The following is a 22083-nucleotide window of genomic DNA, read 5'->3' as shown; positions in this document are numbered from 1 at the left end:
TGACTCCAAAATGATGATGTGTTCGATCCTCCCTTCAAGCTAAGTCTGCTCTCTTCCTACAGACAGGTTTGTAACAGAAAAGATGTTCCCTTAGACAGCCAGGCTTTAACTCATTTAGAGCTTATGATCAGTACCAATGTCATGAATTTATGGTTACTAACACTTGGTTGCTAGTGCAGATCTTCCAATATAGGCCTGTGTTTCCTGTAGTTTGCATCACTTAGCAATTTCCTGTAGTATTGCACATAACATGATTTCCCTGCCCTATTCTGCTATATTTGTCTTTCTATCTCAACAGAACTTCCTTTATTCTATTTGAATTCTCTCTGGTCTGTTTTGTGAACTTCTGGGTCCTGCTGTCATATCATTATCCTCAGAAGTGCTGAATGACTCATTTGAGCCTTCTATGGTAGGTTAATAGACTGGATCATCTGCTAAGAGTGCTTGTCAAGGCAACTTTAATCTGTATATTAACTTTTAAAAATGCCACAGCATCCTGATTTTTAATTGCCTTCAGGATAACAGAATGTTTACACCTGGAGCTTCATCTGCTGTGCCCATCTATGCTGATTTTAATTGCCAAGGAACATGCTCTCCAAGAAGTGGTTTATTGTCACATCGAAGTGTCTTCTCTCTAAATGTAATCTGTGCTGTCTGAAGGATGATATAAATTGAATGAATGAATGAATGAATGAATGAACGGAATTGTAGTTCAATACATCTGGAGAGCAACAATTTGGAAAAAGAGAACCCCCAACTCAGATCCTGAAGACTCTTGGACCTTTTTTCTTCTTTTACTTCAAGATTTCCAACCTAGTTGCACAGAGGACATCATTGCTGGTAAAGTGATCAATTATTTTAAAGCTCTTCTTCAAAAGAAAACTGCAATTTGATCTGAAAGGACTTTGTCACCCAGCTGCTTTGCTTTTGAATACAACTTACTGCTGTACCATGAAGGAAAACAATGAATATGAGGGATTTGCTTCCAAAGCAATATTGTAATCCATATCTGAGCCAGCACAAAAGTATTTGTATATGGGAATGTAATCCATGTCCAAGCATTCTGCTTTTCCCCTTTTCATTATTCCGCCTAGAGAGTTTTTTTTAAAAAAATTGATTTATATGCCGCCCTTCTCCGGAGACTCAGGGTGGCTTACAGTGCGTTAAGCAAGTTAATCCGATCTTTCCTTTTTGCTGCCTACCTTTCTGTAATAGACATTCTTCCAGGGCTCTTTGGAATAAGATGAAAATGGTCCATCAGTACATTCTATATTAATGGGCTATTTTGATCATTTAGGCTGAAGACCAAGGTACAAAAGATTAAAAATTACAAAACAATAGCACTTTCTGCTCATTTGATACAGATTAGGCTGCAAATATAATTTATTTCAGTGGATAGTGGTTCCCAAGAAAGCGCGATAATTACTGTAAACTCTGCCCTGAAGCTAAACAAACGAGAGATTCGTTTCAGAGAGCTTTTCAGCACCAAAGCGTCGGACAGTTCCAATTTATCTCCATTTTCTCCGTTTGCGCATTGAACCATAAACCATTTGTTAGGCTGGGTTCTCATAAACCCCAACTAAAATCCTAATCAGGTTTTAACCCTACTCAGGCATGTTATGTGGATGCAGCCATCAGGGTTGTAACTGATATACAGGATGATACACTGCGAAGAGTATGCTTTGGAAAAAAAATGCAGACCCTAACTTCAGATCAGTCCTTGCTTGTGCTGCCGCCTTATTTGTGCCTAGAGTAACTAAAACACAGAGGTCAGTCCTACAGTTCATAGGGAGGACTTTTTAAAAAAAAATTGATTTATATGCCACCCTTCTCCGGAGACTCAAGGCGGCTTACAATGCATTAAGCAATAGCCTTCATACTTTTGTATATTTATACAAAGTCAGCTTATTGCCCCCACAAACTGGGTCCTAAATTTACCTACCTTAGAAAGGATGGAAGGCTGAGTCAACCTTGAGCCTGGGGAGATTCGAACTTGCAGTAATTGCAGGCAGCTGAATGTTAATAACAGGCTATTAGTCTGCTGCGCCACAAGGCTCTTTGAAATGGACTCGTAACCTCTCAAAACCAAAGAGTGTATATAGGCATTCTCCTGGACCGCGATACGGGGGAAAAACCCTTTCCCCCACCCTACCTCAACTCGGGGGTCCGGGTGTGCCTCTCGCGCACTGTTCCTCCTTGTGGAGGCGGACCCGCTCGCCTTTTTAAAGGAAAGGCGCCCCCATCTAGGGCGGGCAAAGCGAACTCGGCTGGAGAGAGTCGCGTTCCAGACAGTGGAAGAAGAGGGGCTGCGAGCCAGGCGATTTCTCCTAACGCCACACTCCGCAGAAGACGGAACAGCCCCGCGGACACCCAAAGATTTCCCAAGAATCTTTCAGACAGCCGAGTGGCAGCGCCTCGCCTACCTCGTCCATCCCACCGTCCATCCCTTCGGAAGTAAAGAGGACGTTTCACTCCGATGAGACTTTGTTTCCTTCTTGGGGTCTTCGGGGAGAGAAAGATTGGTTGGGGCGGAGGAGAAGGAACCCCCCCCTCAAACTGCCGGCTCGTAAACTGAGGACTTGGAAGAAGGCCGTCGAAGGAGTCCCCGCTGCCAAGGAGCGATGCCACCGAGGTCGACAGAGTCCACGTGGCTCCAAGGGATGGTGGCGGGCAACGAGAGCGAGGCGGCTGCTCCGGGGACCTCGTCCCCGCAGGCTGGGGCAGTATTCGCCATCCGCTGCTTGATCCCCTCGCTCTACCTGCTCATCATGGCCATGGGTTTGCTGGGCAACTTCACGTTGCTGAAGATCTTCGCCGCCCGGAGCGCCTCCCGGAGCGTGCCCAACATCTTCATCTCCAGCCTGGCCGCCGGAGACCTGCTGCTGCTGCTTACCTGCGTCCCGGTCGACGCCTCCCGCTTCTTCCTCGAGGAATGGCTCTTCGGCGAGGTGGGCTGCAAACTGCTGCCGGCCATTCAGCTTACCACCGTGGGCGTTTCCGTCTTCACCCTCACCGCCCTCAGCGCCGACAGGTGAGTCCAGGAGCGACCTGGAGGAAAGTCCTCCAGAGACGGAAGGCGGGTGGCGGAGCGCAGCGAATCGTTGGGGAATAAACAAACCCTAAACGCAAGGGGAAAAAAAACACTGCAAACTTTCCGGCCCATATGCCAGCTCTTGGCTGCCTTACATGCCCTTAGCGAGGTTCCCACTTTTAACAGAGTCCGCTATAGTTGGGACGCCAATAAATCGAAATGAACGAATAACTGACTAATTGAATGAAAAATGTTCCTGCAACCAGCCTTGTTGGTGAAGCTTTTGCTTCACTAGAAGTTTGAAAAGGCATCGGTCCCTCTTTTTTTCTCTCCACACGGTCAGATTGTCAAGCTGAGAAGGCTGAAAATGAATCTGTGTCTGATTGGGTTGCCAGAGGTCAGTCTGCCCCTTCAGGAGTCTTTATTCCATCCTATGCTAACCTCACATAAGTAAATAAGGAGATCCATGCTCTTCTGGGGGTTTATTATCTATTTATTTTCTTTAATGATTTCAGCTGGAAGCAAATGAGTTCTGTGGATACACATTACCCTAAGTAGTGTTAACAAGGGAGGTTGGAGGAACTCCTAAAAAAACCTGTCCATCAGCTGTGATAGATAAATTGAACATTTCTTTTTAGATGCAGTTTTTCCCTAAATGCTAATTCTAGGGAACAAATAGGAGCATCCTTGGCTTTGTTTTCACTTGAGCAATTTCTAGAGCATCTCCTATAGCTGTTTGTAGACATTTGCAGACATAAATCCGAATAAGACAAATGATCAGTCTAAAAATCTTATGTTCTTCTTAGAAATATTTGTCTCTTTAAACGTATTAAACTGGGAGATAACTCATCTATTGTGTTCATAATGTAAACTGAAATTAAGGAAAAGCAATTAATTTCCACACAATGTTTATGGAACTGAAATGTCAAGCAGCAGAGAACAAAGAACCAAGCAACGTATGCTTAAAAATTGCCCATTAGGTCCAATTGTTTTACTTTAATACAAAGTTGGAAAAATAGAGGAGAAAAAGGTCACGATTGAACATCAAGATTAGAGGAATCTGACCAAAATTATCAGCAAAAGAATATGTCTTTTCCCCCTATGGACAACCTCATTTAGTGATGATAAAATGTCCTGGCATTACTTGTTTCCTTACTGAAATTTGTCAATTTGAGGTTGAAGTAAAAAAAGTTGGCAGTAGTTTTTATTCAGAAAAATGTGTTAAGCCACTTGTATGAACTTCCTGAAACAGACAAGTTAATCGTCTATTTTGAAATGTCTATAGATAAATATTAACAGGATGTTGGAATAAAAAAAAGTTGCTATCATTGCTGGTCCTCTCTTCCCTCTCATGTTTTTTCCCCTTTTGAAAAAGGATTAAACTGAGATTACAATCTCATTACATGCTACATTTTCACATGAGACTAGCACAACCTCAAGGATAAATCATACAACCACATTTTTGAGGCTACATACTTTGAAAGCTCCCAAGTTGTTAGAAAAGAATTGGAATATGTAACCAACTAAGCCCTAGGCTTTGAGACAGATGTAATATTGGGAACACATAGGTGCAAACTTACACTCATTCATAAATGCACATGATTTCACCAATGTGAAAAAAATGACATTGAATGACACTCAGTAAGTGGCAAAATAGCATTTACAGTATCTTGGGAAGAGTTGTTTGCAAAAACCAGGAGTGCTTTTTAATAATGTGATGTTTTGTCCTAGCACTCATTTCTATTTGTGAGAAATGAAGATTGGTGTCATAATTACATCACACAGGGTAAACCAATGCAAGCATGCTGAGAAATAAGCCCAGTGAATTCCTAGTGTACAGAAATTTTTTATAGAAAATCATCTCTCTCTCTTTCTCAGTCCTAGGATGGTCTGATCTTTGCCAAATTTGCTATTTGCATGCATGTGCAAATGGATACAATTGTGCCCTTTTCTAACAATGATGAATTGTCAGTGATTAATATGCATACTGATACAGCTATGCAACGACAGATAACGTCATGCAAGTGGTTTCAGGTCACTTGCTATCTGCCCTTGCAGGAATGTTTATTTTATCAGAAGAAAAGTGATAACATTGCAGACTTTTTTCCCTCCCTTATATTAGACAAAGGGTGTGAAACTCGATTTCATTGAGGGCTGCATCAGGGTTGTATTTGACCTTGGGGGCTGGGGTGGACATGGCCAGGGTGGGTGTGGCCAGTTTGATGTCACTTGTTTCAGGGTCGTCTGTGGTGGCCCAAGCGCTCTGCCAATGAAAACAGGCTCAAGAGCTCCATTTTCAGCTGTGGAGGCCTCCTACCACCCTCTGCCAGTGAAAATGGGCGCCAGAGCTCCATTTTCAGCTGCGGCGGCCTACCGCCTTTGCCAGTGAAAATGGAGTTGAGGGGGGGAGAGTATGCACCATATGTGCCCCCTTGAGCTCTGTTTTCACTGGCAGAGGGCAGCAGGAGGCCGTCGCAGCTGAAAACAGAGCCTGGGAGGGCCACATGAGGCTTTCTACCTTTCACTGGTAGAGGCACCACAGGCCGGTACTTTGCTGTTTCTAGGGCAGCCCCATGGGCCAGAGTCTGAGCACCTTGTGGGCTGGATCCACCCCCTGGGCCTTGAGTTTGACACCCCTATACTAGACTCAGTTTTCCCTTTGATCACACTGCTCAGAATTTTAAAGGATTCTTAAGATGGATTCAAGAAACAATATGTTCATTTAAGGTACCAACATCATTGTATCTTTCTTTTTTTTTTTTTGTCCTGGTTTGATTCAGTTTTGAAACTGGTGGTCTAAATAAATGGTAATGGAGAAATCCAGCATTTTGAAACAACACGACTGAGCAATATTACTACCTTGAATGTAAAAAAAAAGATCTTCCTTATTGTTTGAAATATGAAAAATTCTTTGACTAAGTCTCCCACCATAGCTTTTGTTGCCCTGGCTAGAAAAATCCTGCTTCACATATTTTTCATTAAAAAAATATTTTAGGTAAGGTAAAAAAACAAACTCCATGTAAAAGAGAGTGAACTACATTCATCAGGAGTTAAGCCTAACTAGCTACGTAACAGATGGCAACTTCATAGGACCATGTCTGATTCTTCAGTATTTTTTTCAATAGGAGCGTCCTATTTGCTGTGTTACATTCTATAGCATCTAAAAAGAGATGAAACATTTCCCACAAAGGTTAGTACCCACTAAAATGAGACAGTAAATGGGATAAGAGACAGTAGATTAATGCATAAACAAAATAAACAAGGTATAATTTGGAATGTAATTTTAAATAAGTTTAAATAAAAGTTGACAAAACTAAATATAGATTTTGGACCTCACTTAGTTGAGACATGATGTCAACGAGGAACTGAAAGACATAGAGTTCTTTTTTTTTAAAAGAATTTTTTATTTTTTAAAATATAAATATTTCATCTTCCCTTAAACAGTGCATTGTCCTGGTACAAATATCTCTCTGCAATAACCATCAAAATTTACCACAGTGTTCATTACATTGATATTAATTCTCTGATCTTACAATTGTAGTACTGAACATAGTAAACCTGTTCATTTTTCCCTCTTAACATATCTTCTAGTAAGAATATAACAGTAATATTAAACATAATAATCCTAATAGTCATAATAATAACAATCATCATATTGTTTACATCTCTAGCTTAACATACTTTCTACTCTTCTTTAATCTCCTCCTTTTATTTCTAACTTCCTTTTTTATTCTCTAACCATTGATAAAATAATTCCCATATCATATAATATTCAGTTTGTTCTTTCTCCTTAATTGCAAGCATTAATCTACTCATTTCTGCACATTCTAATATTTTCCTAATCAGATTCTCATCAGTAGGGATCTCTTCACTTTTCCAATTTTGTGCAAATACAATTCTAGCTGCAGTTAATACATGGATAATTAAATATGCATTCTCTTTACTATAAGTTTCAGGTAACATCCCCAAGAAAAATATTTCTGGTTTTAAATCAGTGTGCTGCTTTAACATCTTTTCCAGCCATGTATGTATTTTTGCCCAGTATTTTTTTGCTTCTGCACATGTCTACCACATATGATAATAGGACCCAGGTATCTGGTGGCACTTCTAAACATTTGGCTGACTTATCTTTGAATATCTTTGTCAATCTTGCTGGTGCAAAGTGCCATCTATAAAACAACTTATACAAATTTTCTTTATATGCAGTTGACATCATTAATTCGTAGATCCTGTCCAACAATTTCTGCCATTTATCTAATTCTATTGTATGGCCAAAATTTTTTTGCCCTGTCTTTGTCTCCTTCACTTGTTCATGAAAGGCATAGAGTTCTATAAAGAAACCAAATGTCTGTCTAATCAAAAAACTTTTAGTTCCATCATTGGACTTTCTCCAGATTAGCTACAGTCATGCATTCTTTATTGAAAGGGATAACATGTTGATACCACTTTCTAAAACATTCCCTTCATTAAAAAAAATGCTCTGAAAAAAAATGTGCTTTTGGAAATATTAATAATGGAAAAAGACAAAGGAAAAGAAGCATCAGATTCTGGAAAGCTACCACCAGAGATGGTCTCATATAGCTTGAAAACTGAAGTTTTACTAAACATTAAATTCCTTCTGACAAAATCATTGGGAGGAGATTTGTTTGTTAAAAGCTTACCCGACATAGCTTTAGAAGAGTCTTACCAAGTGGAGTGTGCTGCAAAATACTCCATTTGATAGCCAGCCAGCTGAGTTTGTCCTCTTCAAGCAGATTCCATTTTTCTTTTGTGTTTTTCCAGGTTTCAGCTAAATGTCTATGGAGATTCTCAGTCATCCATGTTATGGTTATCCCAAAGGTGCTTTTTCAAGAGGCAACTGGACTTTCTGGTTTTTCTTTGAAAACGTTTTGCTTCTCATCCAAGAAGCTTCTTCAGTTCTGACTGGATGGTGGGGAATGGAAGGATTTATACTCCTTGCAGATAGCTAAAAGAATGCAAATAAGCACTAAGAATATATACTAAGGAGTATTTTAAGGAAGCAGACCTAGGACTAGGTTTAGATTTGCTCCTGAAAGGAACTGAGAAACATTAACAGATGTTTCTGCTTGTCACATATCATTGTAGATGGTCCCAATTGTGCCTTGTTCTAGTCACATCATATTGCACTAATGGGAGTCTTTCACTGACAAATGCTGAGTGTCAGCACAGAAGTTGATGGTGATGTGAATTATGTGAGACGTACTTGACCCCATTTTTCAAATTCTGTTCTTCTGCCAGCAAGGGAATGACACATCATTGTGCATACAACCATCAGGTCAAGGATATGTCACTTTGATGGGCACAAAAGAGGAGCACAAAGCACTTTTCTTGTGTGTGTGTATGTGTGTGGGGGAAAGGTGAAGAGAGTTAAATTTTGGTATGAAAGGGATAAACTGGATGAGGCAGTTCTTTTTGGCTAGTTGATGAGAACTGACCAGAAAGGTCAAATTGGGATTGAATGTTGCAGAGCTTCAAACAAGTTAATACGTCCATTTCTGTTATATTTTGCTGTTTTACAATCTTAGATCATCTTATTCAAGGCCTGCATTGTTTTAAGTATGAGACAAAGGATGAGACCAAAGGATGACTTTGGTAATGGAATGGCTGGTCGTTTAGAAATGACTTCAGTTTTTGAATCCTTTTTAAAAAAAAAGGTACGGTTGATTGATTAACAATCCTTGAATTCTCCTTCTTCCCACAAACATTAGTCCCCCTTAGAGTTTAGTTTGGGTGGTGCCCATTGTGGTTTCACAGTGATATCTCCTTGAATAATTTGCAATCAATATTCCAATTCTTGAATACAGCTCATCTTTCTGGAACCCGCACTGCATATCGGACATAAATACAATTGAGAGAGTCCAGAGATATTTTATGAGAAGAGTCCTCCATTCCTCTAATCGCAATAAAATATCTTATGCCACCAGACTCCAAATTTTGGGCTTAGACAACTTAGAACTACGCCGACTTCAGTCTGACCTAAGCATAGTACATAAAATTATCTGCCACAATATCCTTCCTGTCAACGACTACTTCAGCTTCAACCACAACAATATACGAGCAAATAATAGATACAAACTCAAGGTAAACTGCTCCAAACTCAATTGCAGAAAATATGACTTCAGTAACAGAGTGGTCAATGCCTGGAATGCACTACCTGACTCTGTAGTTTCTTCCCCAAACCCCCAAAACTTTAACCTTAAACTGTCTACTGTTGACCTCACCCCATTCCTAAGACGTCTTTAAGGGGCGTGCACCAGCGTGCCTACCTAATCCCTGTCCTAATATTCCTTTTTACTTACTCTTTTCATATATTCAAATTATGTTTATACTTTTACCTGTTCTCTTATATATGCTTGACAAATAAACTTATGATTATGATTATGAATATGCCAGAGAAGAGGGGTTTCAGCCCTAGTCACATATAATATGTTTTACAGAAGGTGTTTCAGTACAGGATACAAAAGGATGGGCAATGGAAATGAAACAGGAAAGCTGTTTCCATATGTAATGATTAACTAAAATATGAAGGTAAAAAATATTCCCAGAAAGTATTCCTTCTAAAGACTGCAATATTTTGCATATTTAGTTACTTCTTGCATCTGAAAAAGGAACCCAGATAAAATGTGTATGCTTGCAAGACTTACAGTGCGTATGCTTAGAGCTCTAGTCCGGTGCATTTTTCAAGGTTACATTTGCATTTTCTTTAATCACTCCTCTTTAATTGTTTCATCTCTCACTGCATATTCTGATATCTAGACTCTAGAGAGAAACTAGAAAGGATGACTCAAGCAGAGCAAAACTTTTGTCTGGATAAATAAGAAATCAGCCAGTGGTGAAATGTAAAATTTGTTACTACTGGTTCTGTTGGCGTGGCTTGGTGGAGGGAGTAATGTGACTGGGTGGGCGTGGCCAACTTTTTTTTAAAAAAACTTTTAAAAGCATTTTTTCTACAACCTCTTCCGCCAAAGAGGTTGTAAAAAAGGCTTTTAAAAGCCTCTGATGATTCCAGCTGAGCGGCGCGATCATCAGAAGGGGTTTGTTTTTTTTTACTTTTAAAAGCGTTTTTTTGGCCGAAGAAAAAATGCTTTTAAAAGTAAAAAAAAAAAAAAACTCTGATGATCGCACAGCTCAGCTGGGCATGTGGGGAGGGGCAGGGATTTTTGCTACTGGTTCTCCGAACCACCTACTGCCATTGCTACCAGATCGAGTGATCCGGTCCAAACCGGGAGCATTTCACCCCTGAAATCAGCCTTTTCTGTAATCATGTTTATCACTTTTCCATTATTTGGGCTTGTAAGAAGAAATTATGTGGATATATCTTTTTTGCCACTAGCTGTGATTGCCTATCAGGTATCTATTGATGTCGCTTATCAGAATATCTCTCTCGTTTCTTTCATTCATTCCTGGTTCACTGAAAATGCTTGCAACTGCAACCAACTCTGTCAAACTGAAATCTTTTAAATGATACCCACAGAGGCATAACGCCGGAGAAATCTTGAAATATTTCTCAACTTTCTGCAGACAAGCACTATTCCTTGTTACAGATGGGGGATTTGTTAGCTTCCACAATGAAGTATTAGTAAATCTGTAATGTAGGGATGATGTGTTTTTGCTGCTCACTGTGCAAATTGGTTTGAAACTGCAAATTAATTCTTAACTATGGGCTGTTTGAAGAAGCATAGAAACAAAATGCCAATAGTTCATCAAGCAATGAAAAGAAAACTTTCAGGTGGAGGGATTTTAATAGCTTTTACTTAAGCAGTGTATGGATTTTAGCCTGATCATAAGTTTCTATGAGATCCATATGCAATTCAGAAAGTTGTAATGGAGGGAGAGGACATAAGATCAAAAATACATCCTGGATTGCTTTTCCTCTTTGAAAGCACAAAAGTTAGGCCAGCCTGGCCTAACCTCTTTTTTAAACTGTTTTTAAATTTTTAAAATTTAAAATTTGTCTTATAAATTTGGGGTGTTTTAAATTTTGTTTTCTGGGCCAAATTATTCAATTGTATTTTAATGGTTTTTTAACATTTGTATTATATGTATTTTATCTTTTGGCTGTTCACCACCCTGAGTCCTTCGGGAGTAGGGCAGTACACAAATTCAATAAATAATAATAATAATAATAATAATAATAATAATAATAATAATAATAATAACCATTATTATATAGCCATGACCGTGTTGCTAAAATCATTCACTGGAAATTGTGCCAGAAGTTTGGATTTGAGTACAGCAAAAACCACTGGGAACATCAGGTTGAGAAAGTTTTAGAGAATGAGAAACTCAAGATCTTGTGGGACTTTAGGATTCAGACTGACAGGCACTTGGTCCACAACACACCTGACATAACAATAGTTGAAAAGAAAAAAGTATGGTTCATTCACATTGCAATACCTGGTGATGCACGAATTGAAGATAAGCAGCAAGAAAAAATCACAAAGTACCGGGACTTACAAATTGAAGTTGAGCGACTGTGGAAAAAGAAATCGTGTGTTGTCCCGATTGTAATTGGAGCCCTCGGAGCAATACCCAAAGGGTTACCCCGCTATTTAGAAATTCTAAATTTGCCGGACTTGAACATTTTGACTCTACAAAAAAACACCTTACTCGGAACAGCTTACATCCTCTGACGATATCTTAACAGTTCCTAGGTCCTTGGTTAGGACTCGAGCTGCTGAGCTATTAACCAGCCTCAAAGGCTGCGAATCTCACTAAAGATTAACCAATAAATAATAATAATAATAATAATAATAATAATAATAATAATAATAATAATAATACATTTGTGATGAGAATTATTTATTGCACTATAATCCTCTTCTTTATTGAAGATGGACTGGGGCAGGTATAACCTCTTCAGTTCTTATGAACAAGAAGAGTTAGATTAAGCTAAGAAATAGTGGTAAGCCACTAATTGTAATATTTAAATCAGAATTTGAACACTTTCCTCTTCAGTTTTTCTAAATACATGTCTTTCAGGATTGCTGAACTATAACCCCCATTATCTCCAGATAGGAAGGCATTGGAAAATATGGTTCAGTCCATCAGGAAGACATCAGAATGGGCTTCCTTTTCTTAATCTGATGTTTATTTGTTAACACAGTAGTTAATAACAGGAACAGTAATAGGTTCTTTGGATATATGATGATAGGATTATGTCCCTGGATACTAGCCAGCATTTAGCTTTGAAGACTCAGACAGACCTAATTATAATGGGAGGAAAGCTCCTATTAGTGCCAAGACATATTATGCCTCCCTTGGCTGACAGTATATACTGTAGTCTTTTCGTTGGAAGATATTCAGAATGAAGCACATGAGAGGCCCAAAGAGCTTAAGGATCCTCACCTTGGTCTGGTTAAGCCTATATATTGAAGATGCTAGAACAGTGATGGCAAACCTATGGCATGACCTTCTCCTGCCTGCCTCTCACCATCCTGTTTGCTCACATAGGGCTGCTCTCCTCAGGGTTCCGACGGCGAGCCAATGTCATCTGGCAGCGCCCAGGGGTAGGGCGTTCTCTGTGGGTGCTCCCACCCTCTGGAATGAGTTGCCTACTGAGCTCTGGACGGCTCCTGATCTCCGCTCCTTCTGTCGGGACCTGAAGACTTGGCTGTTCAAGCAAATAGGCTGACTCTGAGTCTGGGTTTTATTATTTATTATTTATTAGTTAATTTGGTTTAAAATGGGATTTTGTTGATCATGTTTTTAACTTGTGTTCGCCGCCCTGAGTCCTTCTGGAGAAGGGCGGCATATAAATACATGAAATAAATAAATAAATAAATAAATAAATAAATAAATAAATAAATAAATAAATAAATAAATAAATGTTGCTAGTATCTGGGCAAGATTTGTTTAACTTGTAGATATTTTAATCTTGTATTTTATATTTTATATTTTATGTTGTATAGTATGCCTTATTTTAATTGTGATGCTTCTGACATGAATAAACAAACAAAGAAGCAAACAAACCACAGACTTAGCAATAGTCAAATGCATAGTATTAGCATGTGTTAGCATGTGATTTTTCAATATAGGTTGAATTACTTATTGGTGATCCAGGCTCTTTGGACCATTAAAATAAAATCTATTGTTCCAGAATGCCATTCACCCTTGTCTTGCTTCAACTGAGCAATCCACATACACCTGCACATATGCTAATAGCCTTGGATGCTCATCAGCTGGGTATCTCTCATGTAAACCAGCAAGAGATTCCAAAACCTATGTTTTGGTTTCTTTTTCAGTGCTCTGCAGCCAACTGCTTGGATTTACTAGGGACTTAGTTTTACTCAGGGAATTTTTCTAATCTAATCACCAGACTTATTGGTTAACAAGGTAGTTAATAAAAGAAACACATTTTCCGCTTCAAACTCCTGAATGCCATTAATCATAGCTGTTTGCAGAAAGCTCAGAGGCACTATTTTCTTGAAGCAGAAGATGGATAGTTTTCATTACATTTGACAGGATGGAACTAAAAGAATATATATATAAGTATAGCTATGCGCGTGTGGGGGTCATGCCTCTGTAATGTGGAGCTAGAATGGATATCATTAGGGACCAATTTAAAGAGCAGCTGGGGTTGGTCCTTCCTGAAATGATTTTTTTTTATGTACACTATAGGAAATCTGGCATGATTACAAGAAATGGATGTATATCAAATGGAAAGAGAATGAATGTTATCACCCACTTAAGAATATTCATTTAGTTTTAGAATCTGATTTAATTTAAAATACTTAACACTTATTGAAATTCTTCATTTGCTTTCTGAGTTCTAAGACCTATTGAATGCAAAAGAGTTCATTCCCAATTAGAAAAACTCCAATCTATGGAAAAGTTACTGTATATTTTGTAATGTCAAAGCTCTTTCCACCATCAGGGTGAGACAGTGTCAAAAAATAATGCCAGGGAGGAATTAGTATTTTGCATATGCTTATAAGTATTATTGTGTTTATTACTACTGTATTTCAGATATGTAAGAGTGAAACCTGGGGGTGGGATTTTGGTGTATAAATGTACAGGTAGTTCTCGGTTCACAACCACTTATTTAGTGACTGTTCAAATTTACAACAGCCCTGAAAAAGTGACTTATGATCGGTTTTCACACTTATGACTGTTGCAGCATTCCCCATGGTCACATGATCAAATTTTGAGTGCTTGGCAACTGACATGTATTTATGACAGTTGCATGGTATCCTGGGGTCATGTGATTACCATTTGTAACTTTCCCAGTTCCTACAAGCAAAGTTAATGGAGGGAGCCAGATGTGCTTAGCAGCTGCATCCTTCACTTAACAGCTTCAGTGATTTGCTTAGCAACTGCAGCAAAAAAAAAAAGGACATAAAATGATGTGCAACTCACTCAACAACTGTCTTGCTTAGCAATTGGAATTTTGGGCTCAATTGTAGTAGTAAGTCAAGGACTACCTGTATTGTTAAGATATTAAAATTAAAAAAAGTATAAAAAAGGAAGATACTTGTCAAGCGTGCCTCTGTTCAAAACCCAAGAAAGAAAACCCTCAACTCCATGTTTGTAGAGAAGAGGTACTTTTACTGAGTGTGAAATGATAGCAACGAAAGAAAAGCAAGATCTGAGCCAAAAGGCACAAAAGTTACATGTTGAAAGTTTCCCTAAATCCCTCCCCCAAGGGACCCAGGCTGAATATCCAATCCATGTCCTGCATAGTGTCATGTGGGGCACATCTTCAGGTGTTTGACCAACTGGTATGCCAAGATGGTGACCTTGACTGGGTATAAACAAATCCATTCAGCTGTGCAGCAGATCCTGAGAGCATCCCTCCCTTTTGGTTCGCACACAGGCCATCTTCACTCCAGCTCTCTTCCCCACCCAAATGCCAATCCTCCCCCCTCCCCGTTACTATGGCAGCTGATAGCAAGCAAGCATCAAAGAGGCTGACAATAGTATAGAAGAAGATTGTTACACCTGAATTAAAAAAAAACAGTGAAAAAAAAGAAAAAGTTAATTACATCATCTCCTTCCCTTCTATTTGTATCTTCAATCACAGGCCATCATTTAGCGATTTCAACTTTGCATCAAACTTTAGTAATTGTTGTTAGTTTCCATTTGAATCCTAAAAACTACATTCCAGATATCTAATCTGCCTTGCTTTATATACAAGGGAACCATTCTTACTTGAATTTATTTTATGTAATTAATTAAACTTCTATCGTACAGGTAGTCTTTGACTTAGGACCATAATAAGGACCAGAAAGTTCATTAAGTCATGCGGTTGTTAAGTGAGACATTATGTTTATGTGACTTGCCACCTCCTCCCAGTTTTTCCATTGACTTTGTTTGTCAGAAGGCGGCTAAGAAGGACACAAATGATGATCATGTGACTGCAGGACATTGCAATTGCCATAAGTGTGAGGATATCCAGGTTGCAATCATGTGTCCCCAGGAGAGCTATGATGGTTGTAAATGCAAGGACCGGTTGTAAGTCACTTTTTTTCAATGCTGTTGTATCTTTGAATGGCCACTAAATGAATGGTCATAATTGAGGATTATCTGTAGATATATATGCTGTCAATTTGACCATTGGATTATACCTTCTATCTCACACTGTCCTTCCTCCCCACTCCCCGGAAAGCACTAGAGAAAACAGATGCTTTGAATATATGGTGTTACAGGTTGAAATTCTTGTCTTGTTACATCAACATTTTCTTTGTAAAACTAATCAGAGCTTAAATGAGTTTGTTGATATCTGTTTGTTTGCGGCAATAAAAGTCTGATAGTTATTTGCAAGACTCAAGTTATACAAGATCAAATCTAAGGGCTTCAGAAATATTCTCTATCCTTCTCCCCAGTTTTGTTTCACTTCAGCTCCAGATAGCTGATCCAATTTTAGGAACGGTTATCCTGGAATTAGTAGCAAAACATTAACTACTATAAGCTTCCCACCACCCCACCCCTCCAAACCTAAGAAACAAAGAATGCCTTGTTAGATTAGATCAAACTAAGGCTTGTCCACTCCAATGTTATGGTGTAGTCAGTCATTTGCCTCTGGGCCTGGGCACTTATAAGCAGGTTTTGAAAGTGATTGCATTCATTCCCTTCTTGAGGTATAGTTCCTTACTTCTACACTGACATTTTCATTGCTCTAGTAATAGTAGCACAATTAAAAGGAGAAGCCTTTGGACCAGGGGTGAAATCCAGCAGGTTCTGACAGGTTCTGGAGAACTGGTAGCGGAAATTTTGAGTAGTTCAGAAAACTGGCAGATACCACCTGTGGCTGGCCCCAAAGTGGGATGGGAATGGAGATTTTGCAGTATCCTTCCCCTGCCATGCCCACCAAGCCACACCACACCACACCCATCAAGCCACCCCCACAGAACTGGTAGTAAAAAAAATTGGATTTCACTACTGCTTTGGACCTTTATCATTGTCCAGAATGGATAAAGAGTGCCAAACATTGATCTGATATCTTAAAGCAGAGATGGACTGGAAGTAAGAAATATGAATTGAAAACTATGGCATATCAGCCTTCAAGTTGTATACAGTAATGTCAACACATTTTTGAGCCATGTTAAAAAGTAGCAGAATACATTATATAACTCCAAGACCAGAGAAAATTGCATTATATATTTCTCTACCCTAATACAAATAAACCTTTTATGCTATCTTTCCTTTCGCTTTCCCTCCTAAATAAATTATTTCTGTTTAGCCACTTGAATAAAAGTCAGATAACTCCCAGTAGCATATTTTCTGCCTTAACATTTCCCTCAGAATTGAGGGACTCTTGTTTTCTTTCAGCAACAACAACAAAAAACACCCCAATCCACTACTGTCTGACCAATAACATTCATTTTCCTTTCTACATTTTAGGTACAAAGCCATTGTAAATCCAATGGATATTCAAGCACCCAATGCAGTGCTCTGGACATGTATTAAAGTAATCGGCATCTGGATAATTTCCATCTTGCTAGCAGTCCCTGAAGCCGTTTTCTCTGAGGTGGCACACATCAACGATTCAGATAATGTCAGCTTCACAGAATGTATGCGCTATCCCTTGAAGGATGATCTGCACCCAAAGATTCATTCAGTGATGATACTTTTGGTATACCTTCTTATCCCACTCACCATCATTAGTATTTATTATTACCATATTGCAAAGACATTAATGAAGAGTGCATACAATCTGCCGGGAGAATACAATGAACAATCTAAAAAACAGGTAAGTTTTCCAGATCCATGTGAGATTTATTTTAAGAAAGTCTACAAGATAAATGGAATGTTTAGTATACAGGTAGTTCTTGACTTCACAACCACAGTTGGAAGCAGAATTTCTGTTGCTAGGTGTTCAATGAGTCATGTCTGATTTTAAACCTTTTTAGCCATGGTTGTTTGGCAAATCACTGCATTTGTTAAGTGAACCATGTTAAGGAATTCGCAGAGCAACCCATTGAGTAGCAAGGGTGTGCACATGAAAGCGATTGAGAGCAGTTGCGAATAAACACAGCCAACACACAGATACACTGAGTTGTGTTTACTTTAAGGAAATAGTAATAAGGCACAGTCCAATAAACAGTCCAGTCATACACAAATAAAGCAGTAGATAGTAAAACAATAGTCCAGGGATAATCCAATAACAAAGTCTTCTTACCAGTCGTCGTAGTCATGCACAATAAACAGTTGCAAACAGTAGCAAACACAACAAAGAGCAGTAAAGAGCAGTAACGATCAGCAAAGAGAAACAAACCATGTTTCAAGGACATTGGCTACAGAGCAAACCAATCAGGACACAGCATGATGCAAAACAGCAATACAGTCTTAAAGCTATATTGAGGGTTTATATATTGCCAACCCAACAAGTTAGGTAATTATCATTACCTAACAAACCACATGGTCATTAAGTGAATCCAGTTTCCTTCCTTGACTTTGCTGGAAGGAAATTGGCTGGGAAGGTCCTATGGTGATCACGTATCCCTGGGACACTGCAACCTTCACAAGCACGTCAGTGGCCAAGCACCCAAATTTTGAATGTGGGAATGCTATGATGACTGTAAGTGTGAGGACGGGTTATAAGTCACTTTTTTCAGTTCTGTTGTAATTTTGAATGGTCACTAAACAAACGCACGCTGCATGTGCATGCGCAGTGTGTGCTAAATGCACGCTGCATGTGCGCGCATGTGCAGTGCGTGCCAAATGCACATTGCATGTGCATGCTCAGAGCATGCCAAATGCACACGCATGCACTATGCGTACCAAATGTGCACTTTGCATAGAAAAAGCACACTTTATAAGGTAAGTAGAACAGCGAGGGGGAGAACAGCGCTATTTAGATTCACTAGAAAGCAGGATTTATTCCTTTCTACGGAATATAAATTGCATGGCACAGTTGATAGTCGGAAATACTGGTTTGGAACAACCAATAGCTTTTTTTTACTACTCGTTTGCCCGAACCTGTGCAAACCAGTAGGATTTCACCACTGGTCACATACTTCTGTTTCTCAGTTGTTATTTAATTCATGTGGTATGGTCTGGATCAAATCCATTCTGTGGGTAATAAAGAATCCTTCATTATATAGGAGGGCAAGAGTGGTGCGGTGGCCTAGAGGTGGAGCTCTCACTACACAATCAGGAGGCTGTGAGTTCGATCCTAGGTAGAGGCAAATATTTCTCTCTCTAGGCACTTTGAGAATATATCTGCTGAATATAACTCCACATTGGTGACAGGAAGGGCATCTGGCCAATAAACACTCAGCTCCATTCAGTTGCCCAGACTCCACCCCGCAAGGGATTATGGGATCGTTAAAAGGAGATGATGATGACTCTATAGGAGGGCAAGTGGTGGATTGGAAAATTCCTATTTTTCCTAAAACGGGACATGTCTTTTTTTAAAAACAACAACAACAGCACTCCTGACACCAATGGATTTTTGAAAAACAAGTTTTAGGCCTAGTAGAAAGAACTAACTCTCCCATAGGCAGAATGATTCCAAATGAAATCAGCCTACTGTACATTTTTACTTCAGAAAGAAAAGGAAGGTATGAAGTATAAGCTCAGGTCTTTCACAGATCAACAAGCAAGGACAATTAATTAAAAAAAAACTAACGCTCAGCCCTGTCTCTCCCTTATTATGAAAAATATTGTTCCTGATACTGCATTTATTTCGTGGTTAATAAACAAAACTCCACAAGACAGAATTCTGATCACATTTGCGATTTCATTAGCATGTCCACACAGCAGATGTTCTACCAGATCCCTGCAGGCTTTTCTTCTACCCTGTTTTCCCGAAAATAAGACATCCCCTGATAATAAGCCCAATCGGGCTTTTAAGCGCATGCGCTAAAATAAGCCTCCCCCCAAAAATAAACCCTCCCCAAACACAGAGCTGGAAATCAGGTAAAATGGCAAGAGGAGTCCCATCTTGCTCCACATACCCCAAAATAATAAGGCCACGCGCTTATTTCGGGGTTTAAAAAAAATATAAGACAGAGTCTTATTTTCAGGGAAACACGGTAGTTTTGCTTAGCCCCAAGAAATTTCAGTTGTTGCAGGATCTCTAACTTAATGACTTAAATCAGCTTGCATCAATGTAAGGATCTTCTGCAAAAAACCCTTGATTTTAATTGAATACTGATGCATCTCCAGACTTTATACCCAATACCTGTATCGAAGTTTTGTATGCTTGAACAAAGATTAAATGCTCAGCTTGAACAATATACAAAGTGTCCCAAAAGTTAAAGGGCAATGACTGAAATATATCCCCAGTTACTGCAATTTTGTTAACATTTAAAATTCACCATCTCCTGCTCATACATAGTTATTGATTTTTTTAAAAAATCAATGTCCCTTAATTCTTTTCTCTTTTCTGGTTTGTTGCTAAATTTTAACTGCTGTATAAATTCTGGAGTGCTCTGTATACTCCTTTTTAATATCCTTTAATTCTACTTTCATTATTTTTTTAGAAATAACTGAAGGCAGCAAATATATCTAGTACTCTGTCATCCTCTTATTTGCTCCACTATTATAATATACTATAATATATTATAATAGGTTGCTATTGCAACCTTGTGAGATGGGTTGGGGTTAGAGAGAATGACTGACCCGAAGTAACCCAGCCTGCTTTCATGCCAAAGTAGGTCTCCTGGTTTCTAGTCAGAATGAGAGCAATTTAAATAGCCCTTCAAGCATTACTGGGAATAGTTTATAATCCTGTGGTCCACAGATAATTTATGCCCAGCTGTTAAAAGCTTGAACCTTGAGCAACGGCCCTTATTTTGAGAAAGATTGCTTCAGATTAATCTATTTTGGCAGTTATAATTGACACATGCCCTTTGTGAAGGCCAGATTATTAGATGGGGAAATGGTTTGCACTACACTAAATTAATTTTCTTCAATTGATTGTCCTCTGGAAATGGTGGGATTATTGCTCCAGAATTCTCCAGAGAAACACTATGCTGAGTAGGGAATTCTGGGAGCTGTAGTCCCAATACGTCTGGAGAAAGTTGACTTGCCATATCTTCCTGATAAAATATATTGTATGAGTGTGAAAGTGAATGATAGAATCATTCACTATAAGAATGTGAATGACAATTCAGACCTTGATTAAGACAAACGCAGGAAGGAAAGATATTTCTTATCCTCATCCCCCTTCATTCTTCTGGATTTTAATCAATTAAGTTCAGCTGTCAATGGTCCTGGTTAAACAGACCTTGGCAGAATTTGCACTTTGCTTCTCTGGGGAAGCTGATCAAACTACGTGAATGTTGTCACCTTTTTTCAGTTGTCATTGGTAAAATTAAAGATGTCATCAGATTTATCTGCGATAGTATGTGTAGTCTAACCCTGTTTACACAAGGATCTGAGAATATGTGCAGAATAATTGGCATTAAAAGATTTTATTGGGAATTAGCTTTCCTGCTCATCCTTGAACAATGTATTGTGAACCCTGAAAGAAAGCATAGGGTCAGATCAGCTATTTTTTGGACAGGTCTACTGACCTCAGATTGTTAATCTCTGTTTATTTGTTCACTCTAGATGGAAACTCGAAAACGCCTGGCCAAGATTGTATTGGTTTTTGTTGGGCTGTTTGCTGTGTGCTGGCTGCCAAATCATGTGTTATACATGTATCGGACTTTCAATTATCATAAGATTGACCCATCCCTCGGCCACATGGTTATTACCTTGTTGGCTCGAGTGCTGAGTTTCAGCAATTCATGTGTCAACCCATTTGCCCTGTACTTCCTCAGTGAGAATTTTCGGAGACACTTCAATAGCCAACTTTGCTGCTGCAGGATTCATCCTCAGCCAAGGTCTACCAGCTACCTGAACAATTCTTCAGCCATGCGAGTGTCTTCATTGGGGAACCATCCAAGGCACACTGTTGCTATGACAACCCTGATGAATGGGCATACCCCTAAACAAGAGATGTCATTGTGATTAACCAGTGCAACGTCTGACCTCAAAAAGAAATTATTTTAATCATCTTTCTTGTGGCTGGCCTCAGTTCCTTTAAAAAGCCAATAGATCCTAATCTAAGGGATGTCATATCCTGATCTAGGGATAAGTATTTATTAATTATCTTCCTATCACTGTTGTAAAAAATGGAGGCTATTATGCTTTCCTTACTCTCGACTGAAGAAATGCTTCCAAGCTTATTGTCTTAAAAAGTTGAACATAAATGAAGTATGAAAAGGGCACACATGCTCACCTGCCACTTGAAGGGAATTAGTTTAGGTTTCCAGGTGTGTAGATAGCTCTGGAAGTCAGGCATCTCTTTTGTCAAGAGTTTGTTTTTCCAGTCCCACACAAAGGCATTGCTGCTTATGTCACCTCTGCTGAACTTAAACAATGAGCTTGGTAAAAATAAAAATGTTACTTGGCTATTCCCTTTCAAATGATTTTATTCAGATTGGATGACGCTCCTAAAGAAGAAGAGCTTGGGGAAAGCACCGTCCAAGTTGTTTGACTAGCTGTTTACAAAGCAGTATGACTGTAGCTGGATCAGGGTCATCCAGGTGCAAATGCCACACCAAGATATTGTGAACTGCATATTTGGAATTAAGTAA

At 39.0% G+C, this 22083-nt stretch overlaps 1 protein-coding gene across 2 annotated transcripts; it reads left to right on the top strand.

Annotated features, from left to right (window-relative positions):
- The first annotated feature begins 2262 nt into the window (after positions 1-2262).
- NMBR (neuromedin B receptor) lies at positions 2263-21591 on the top strand. 2 transcript variants are annotated; one of them, XM_034419060.3, is made up of 3 exons: positions 2263-3031; positions 16895-17243; positions 21053-21591. In XM_034419060.3, the coding sequence occupies exons 1-3, from the start codon at positions 2622-2624 to the stop codon at positions 21452-21454; spliced, it is 1161 nt and encodes a 386-aa protein (XP_034274951.2). In that variant the 5' UTR covers positions 2263-2621; the 3' UTR covers positions 21455-21591. The 2 variants fall into 2 exon arrangements, with proteins under 2 accessions (XP_034274951.2, XP_087738958.1); XM_087882832.1 differs by lacking the exon at positions 2263-3031 and having other exon boundaries at positions 16681-17243.
- The last annotated feature ends 492 nt before the right edge of the window (positions 21592-22083 follow it).

Source organism: Pantherophis guttatus, chromosome 1 (assembly GCF_059756535.1).
Source record: "Pantherophis guttatus breed Tessera chromosome 1, ASM5975653v1, whole genome shotgun sequence".
Classification (NCBI taxonomy): domain Eukaryota; kingdom Metazoa; phylum Chordata; class Lepidosauria; order Squamata; family Colubridae; genus Pantherophis; species Pantherophis guttatus.
Note: the sequence above shows the minus strand (reverse complement) of the source record. Positions and strands in the feature narration are given on the sequence as shown.